The sequence below is a fragment of the Brachyhypopomus gauderio genome, chromosome 1, assembly GCF_052324685.1.
Source record: "Brachyhypopomus gauderio isolate BG-103 chromosome 1, BGAUD_0.2, whole genome shotgun sequence".
Taxonomy (NCBI): Eukaryota; Metazoa; Chordata; class Actinopteri; order Gymnotiformes; family Hypopomidae; genus Brachyhypopomus; species Brachyhypopomus gauderio.
In genome coordinates, this window is record NC_135211.1 from 43,374,738 (window position 1) to 43,381,938 (window position 7,201).

The window sequence follows — 7,201 nt, forward strand, 5'->3', positions numbered from 1 at the left end:
TGCTTAGAATGTTGTGTGTAGAAGGTGTGGCTTCAAGTTTCAGCCTTTGCTTGGGCTCCGCCCTCCTTCTAATTCCAGGTTCGTCCCTGTGTTGAGTTCTTCTTTTGTATACACTCCTGTATATGTTCACCCAGTGATGTGTTTGTGGGGGGTGTGAGGTGCTGGGTTGATTGTTGTGTGTTATTATTGCATTATATACCTGGTTCCCCATTAAACACACTTTGCACCCTGGACGCCCGTTTGTGTGGGTTTTTGCTGACTCCACACTAGGTCACGTGTTGTTCATTCATCCACTCAGTTGCCTTAGACCAGAGTCACACATCACTACTGCTGGGAACGATTCACCGTTGATCTGCTGATCTATTACTGATCTACTGCTGCAGATGTGGAAAATCAGCACCAATAACATTAAGTTAATGTGTTAGGAAATGGAGCTTTAACGCCGTGGTACAAACCTGTTCTCTCCTAGTTCCTCATAGACCTGAACCAGGCCTGGATGGGGGTCCACAGGGACCAAACTGAGGACTACAGACACATATACAGACATAACGAGACACAAACGGACATAGTGGATTCCAGAACAAGTGAATCAGAGAAGGCAGATTTGACTGTTTATTCTCCATTTTGTCTCCATCATTACAAACATGCAAACAAAGGGCTAAGAGAGAGACAGACAGACAGAAAGAGAGAGAGACAGAAAGAAAGAAAGAAAGAAAGAAAGAAAGAAAGAAAGAAAGAAAGAAAGAAAGAAAGAAGGAAAAGAGTACAAGGATTCATGCTAAACCCACTGAGAGAGAAACACCACCTTTGATCATCCAGGAAGGGCAATAAACAACACTGGAAAAGGGGAGAGAGGGAACAGAGAGAGAGAGAGAGAGAAGGGGAGAAAGAGAGAAAGAGAGGGAGGGAGAGTGAGGAAATATCCTTGCAAACTCCATTCAGATATTGTGCAGCAGAGTCTTGTGCAGTGACTGAGAGTCGAACGTATTGCTTGATTGGTGAGGCAGAGTTAACCTGCATCCGCCCCACTGAGGTCATTAAAAAAAACTCCAGATGAAACTCCGGAGGAAACTTTTGGTCGTGTTTCAGTCATGATTTGGTAAAGTTCATGAAGAGGCATCGTAAAAACATTTGCTGGCATTCAGGACAGTGTATTAGTATCAAATCCTCACTCACTTCTCCATACTCACATCAGAGAACCACCACAAAGGAAATCAAGTTGATACATATAATCATTTTCTTCACAACTTTTCTACATATATGAGTCATAGAAAATAAATACACAAAAAACTTCACTTTTTAAATGTTGAAAAACCAAGTACATTAGAATAAAGAAAATCCACATGAAAATGTATCATCATCATCATCACAATCACCACCATCACCATCATGATCATAATTATCATCACCATCATCACCATCACAATCACCATCACCACCATTATCATCATCATCATCATCATCATTATCAAGTAATGCAGTGTTTTTCCACGTGGCATTGATTGAATAGAGGCATATTTCCACAGCTTTAGGACTGCAGGTCCCTTTGTTGCGTTTAGTGACATTCTTTCGTCGTGCTGGTTGCGACACGTCGTTTGTTTGTTTTATTGTTGCTTATTTGTTTTGTTGTTTTTGCTTCTTTTTTTTCTCTCATGGTCGCTCCTCATACGGTCGTGATTTCACGACCTTCCCTGGGAATTTCGAGTTGGCGGTACGCACTCCTCACACCGAGTCCACTCTGACCTGGTTGTTGTTCGTCAAGACGGGCGACGGCTTGCTCTTGAGACGCTCTTTGGCGCCGTTGGAGTCGTCGGCGTCGAAGAGGGCACGGGGCGCGCACACCGCCACCACGATGCGTTTGTATTCGCGGCGGAAGTTCTGGTTGAGCACGCCGTAGATGATGGCGTTCAGGCAGCTGTTGAAGTACGCCAGGAAGTAGCTGGCCACAAAGAGCCACTCGGGCACCAGCGGGGCGGCGTGGGCGGGCGAGAGCGCCACTGCCATCCCGATGAAGTTGAGCGGCGCCCAGCACACGGCGAACAGCACGAAGACGGCAAACATGGTGACGAAGTTTCGCACGTCGTGCGGCGTGAGGCGCGGACGACCGTCGGGCTTGACGCGGCGACGCACGCGGATCACCAGCATCCAGATGCGCAGGTAGCAGTAGCTCACCACCGCCATGGGCAACAGGAAGTGGAAGGACACCACGGCGATGGTGTAGGCCTGGCTGGCCGACTGGGCGAAGGTGCAGGAGTAGACGCGGTCGTCGTAGCGCAGCGAGCCCACGAAGACGTTGGGCACGATGGCCAGCACGGTCAGGGTCCAGATCAGGAGGACGTAGCAGGCGGAGTTGCGTCCGCTGAAGAGGCGGTCGTACGCCAGGCTGTGGCAGATGTAACAGTAGCGGTTGACGGCGATGCCGGCGATGTTGAAGATGGAGCCCACCACGCTCACGCCCATCACGAAGCCACTGGCCTGGCAGTGGGCGGAGCCCATCCGCCAGCCGCGGTGGAAGATGGCGGCCAGGACCAGCGGGTACGGGTAGAGCGCCACCACCAGGTCGGCTACGGCCAGGCTCACCACAAAGACGTTGCCTAGGGTAAGAGAAGTGAGGGATCAAGGGATAGAGAGAGAGAGAGAGAGAGAGAGAGAGAGAAAGAAAGAAAATCCTGTTAAAATACTAAATTTGTACCAGGTGTAATGTGCCTCACATGTTTACCTCACTTTACACCTGTACATCATCATACACGTGCACTTTACCATACACATATACCCTACCTCACACGTGTGCCATACCTTACACATATACCCTATCTCACACGTGACCCATACCTCACACATTTGCCGTACCTTACAGGTGACCCATACATCACATGTACTAACAATGAGAGAAATAAAATGCCTATGAACCCTTGATTAGCACAGTTCCGGGCAAAGTGTTCTACAGACTTGTTTGCTTACTGTCCTTGTGAACTGTCTACTGTATGTCCTTGTGTAAGTTTGTGGGTGTTTGACTGTTTGAGCTGTTGTGTGCATTAGGGAATGCTACAAGTGACAACCCACTGTGTGTGTGTGTGTGTGTGTGTGTGTGTGTGTGTGTGTGTGTGTGTGTGTGTGTGTGTCCATGTGAGTGACTTTCAGTGAAATACAACGATGAAGTACCATTTTCAGTTGGAAACCGCTGTGTACGGGTCATTGTGGGAAGGCACAGTGAAACTTCAGGGCCAAATTGTCAATAGCACTTTGAGTCTCAGAGAATTCATGCACTTTCTCTCTCTCTCTCTCTCTCTCCTCTCTCTCTCCTCTCCTCTCTCTCTCTCTCTCTCTCTCTCTCATCTCTCTCTCTCTCTCTCTCACACACACACACACACACATTTCTGTGTGATGTCAGAAAAGCCTGAGTGAGGCTAGCTGAGGCCAACACTCTGACATCATCACCGGCGGCAACAAAGCTGTCAATCATGTGCACCCTCGAGCATACTACCCCCAATACACACACACACACACACCACACACACACACACACACACACAGTGTCCTTCTTCCCAGCCATCCTTCAAAGACGTAACCTGGTGGTAATTAGCATTTGTTTGCTCCCAGCGTTCAGTGCTGGGTCTCCGGAGGACAACCTGGCTGCTTCTACAGTCAGAGGAGGCAGAGGGGGAGGGGCTTAGTGGGAGGGGGGTATCAAAACCATCCTCCCTACCCTACAATCTAAAGCCCTGAAGCAGGAGAAGGTGTCTGTCACAGGCTGGGTCCTTCAACTAGAAAGAGGGGAAGGAGCTCATTAGAATTGCCTGAACTGCTTGAAACTCTGTTTGAAAAGCTCTGCTGTAAACGTCAGATCTACTGCCTGCAGTTAGCAGAGTTTTGCGAGTTTTTTTGGTGTGCTAGCTTAGGCTAACAGTTACGCTTTATCAGACGCTGTCCCTAATGCGTCCGCTCTCCCTGCTCACAGGACGTGAGAGTATAGGCAGAAATGCGACGAAGGCCACGGCGGCCCGTCTGATGCACGCAGACAGCGGAGGTCGTGGGGGCCGCCGGCCAACGTGCGTGTCTGGTCTGCGGATTGCGATGGAAGTGGGGGCGGGGCTTTGCAAATTTGGCGGCGTTCTTCCGGGCGGAGCTTCTCCTCGTTCCGTTCCGACAGGGAGGGCGTGATGAAGAGGAAGGAGACGAGAAGCCCCGCCCACTGAGGGGCGGGGAGGAGGGTGCTGCCACTGGCGGTCTGAGCTGGAGTTGCACTGCTGATTAGGCTGTCAATCAAATGGCCTCAGCTGACTTACGGCGAGATGTGCACTAACACCAGACACACACACACCACACACACACACACACACACACACACACACACACACACTGTGTTTTTAAAGACTTCACAAACCAGACTCCAAGGAAATGTTCTTTCCTCTGGGAAGGTAGTAGGATACAAGCACAGGCTTCAGGCTCTGAAAAAATTGTGCAAAAGTGTCTCTACTGGCCGTGGGGCCTGGGTTCAGAGTTCAGGCCAACAACGTGGATGGCTGGATCATAATTACTGGTAATAATTTCCACATATGTAAACGTATTTGCAAAGTAACATGGACTTAACTAATCTCCTGTTATAAATTCCATGAATGTGGTTTTATTTTGTAATACAGGTGTATTTTTATGTCATGTTCTTGATACTTTTTTCCTCAAATCAATTACGTTTTCTTTTGTCTTGATGGTCATCCAGCGGTAGAACCATCCAGACAATATTCTGCCTCAATGCTCTATCCTGGATTAGGGAGCCTTCCCGTCAACATCACTCTGCGAGTGTGCACGTGTGCGTGTGCACGTGTATGTGCACGTGCACACGTGCACAGCTGCTGATGTTTTATAGATGGGCATCACTGAAGTTCTGAGGAAGACGTCCCCCATGTCCAGTGTCTTCACTTCTGCTCTCTGTCCTTTCTTCTTTTAGTCTCTTTTTTTCCTGCCACTCTCTCTCTTCTCTTCTCTCTCTCTCTCTCTCTTCTCTCGCTCTCTTCTCTTCTCTCACTTCCTGTCTTGTTTCATTTACTTCAAAGCTTTATTGCTATGCCAGTATTTAGCTATGGTGTTGCCAAAATATTTGTTTCTCTTCTCTCTCTCTCTCTCTCTCTCTCTCTCTCTCTCTCCTCTCTCTCTCTCTCTCTCTCTCTCTCTCTTTCTCTCTCTCTCTAACATGCTCATCGTACTGGAAACAAATATCGATGTCATCTATAAAATTATCAGAACTGTTGTCTTAAAGAATGGTGAGGACCTTCCAGGAACCACTAAGCAGGATATACAGATCAGCTTTGAACAGCTAATATTTACTCTGCAGGAGCTAATTGACTGGTTGGACATCTCTGAGCAGACATGGCTGGGTGTGAAGTAATAACAGAAGACAAGACTCTTCCCATGCAGATCTAAGTGAGGAAGACTCAGAGCAAGAGTGGTAGTGAAGGAGGGAGTGAGGGAGGGAGTGAGGGAGGGAGTGAGGGAGGGAGGGAGTGAGGGAGGAGTGAGGGAGGGAGTGAGGGGGGGAGGGAGGGAGGGAGTGAGGGGGGGAGTGAGGGGGGGAGTGAGGTGAGGGAGTGAGGGAGGGAGTGAGGGGGGGAGGGAGGGAGGGAGGGAGGGAGGGAGGGAGTGAGGGAGGGAGTGAGGGGGGGAGGGAGGGAGGGAGGGAGGGGGGGAGTGAGGGGAGGGAGGGAGGGAGTGAGGGAGTGAGGGGAGGGAGTGAGGGGGGGAGTGAGGGGGGGAGGGAGTGAGGGGGGGAGGGAGGTGAGGGAGGAGGGAGTGAGGGGGGGAGTGAGGGGGGGGAGTGAGGGAGGGAGGGAGTGAGGGGGGGGAGTGAGGGAGGGAGGGAGGGAGGGAGTGAGGGGGGGAGTGAGGGGGGGAGTGAGGGGGGGGAGGGAGGGAGGGGAGGAGGGAGGGAGTGAGGGCGGGAGTGAGGGGGGGAGTGAGGGGGGGAGTGAGTGAGGGAGTGAGGGAGGGAGTGAGGGGGGGAGGGAGGGAGGGGATGGAGGGAGGGAGGGAGGGAGTGAGGGAGGGAGAGAGGGGGGAGGGAGGGAGGGGGGAGAGGGAGGGAATTGGAATAGTGCTTGTTTTTGTTTAATTGGAGTTATAGTTAGCCAAAAAAAACACACACACAGATAAACCACACCTTTGCCAGAATGATGAAACAGGCACATAAGCTTAGGAACACATACCACACGCGCACACCACACACACACACACACACACACACACACACACCTCACACCCGCACCACACACACACACACTCAACAGGAAAGACTAATTTTTCTCCATTATTTATACTACACGTATTTTCCTTTAACTTAAATGTGTCATCTTTCTCATAGTCAGGAAGGCGTACCTCTGCCTAGAACCTCTTCAGCTACACACACACACACACACACACACACACCACACACACACACACACCACACACACACACACACACACACACACACATATGCAGCATTTATGGCCACAACTCTACATTTCCTCAGATTCTTTAAGATGAATATAAATTATGTATGCAAAGTACTCTACATGTGTCAACTTCCTGTTCTTTCCACTTCCTGTTCTTTCCACTTCCTGTTCTTTCCACTTCCTGTTCTTTCTGAGTAGCCTTTGTGGATTCCTGCTGTGTTTGTCTTTAAGTAGAAATCCATGGTTACCAGTCTATCATTCACCTGTCCATCCACTTGCCTTGACTATAGCCTCTGTCTCTCTCTCTCTCTCTCCTCTCTCTCTCTCTCTCTCTCTCTCTCTCTCTCTCTCTCTCTCTCATACATGGATATATTTGGATTAGTGCTGTCAATTCCAGGTGCCGCGATTAAAAGTCACCAGGATTTTGCTCAAGCTTGCTAGATTTTCTAATTAGCAATCCAGGTAAAATTAGTGGAATCAACACAATCCAGGAAGCCTGAGCAAAATCCTGGTGAGGACTTTTAATCGCGGCACCTAGAATTGACAGCACTAATTTGGATCCAATCTTCCCAGATCATGAACCTCAAAAGCTTCTTTGGAGCAGTAATTATTATTACAGTAATGTGCTTTTTTCAAGGAAGTAGAAACCTCCTTGTCTTTCCTGTTGTCCCCTAACCACGGACGTAGTTTTGGGGGGGGGACGGGGGGGACATGTCCCCCCCACTTTTTCAAAAGCCGGTTTTGGTCCCCCCCAGTTTTTACAGTTAAAACCAAAT

At 49.5% G+C, this 7,201-nt stretch overlaps 1 protein-coding gene across 1 annotated transcript in view; it reads right to left on the reverse strand.

Moving 5' to 3' along the window:
* Positions 1-612: 612 nt before the first annotated feature.
* The window catches only part of mtnr1aa (melatonin receptor 1A a), a 28,031-nt gene continuing 21,442 nt past the window's right edge, over positions 613-7,201 (reverse strand). The window contains exon 2 of the mRNA XM_077014450.1: positions 613-2,594. Coding sequence (XP_076870565.1) covers positions 1,723-2,594 — 872 coding nt within the window. The 3' untranslated portion in view covers positions 613-1,722. The remainder of the gene's footprint in view (positions 2,595-7,201) is intronic.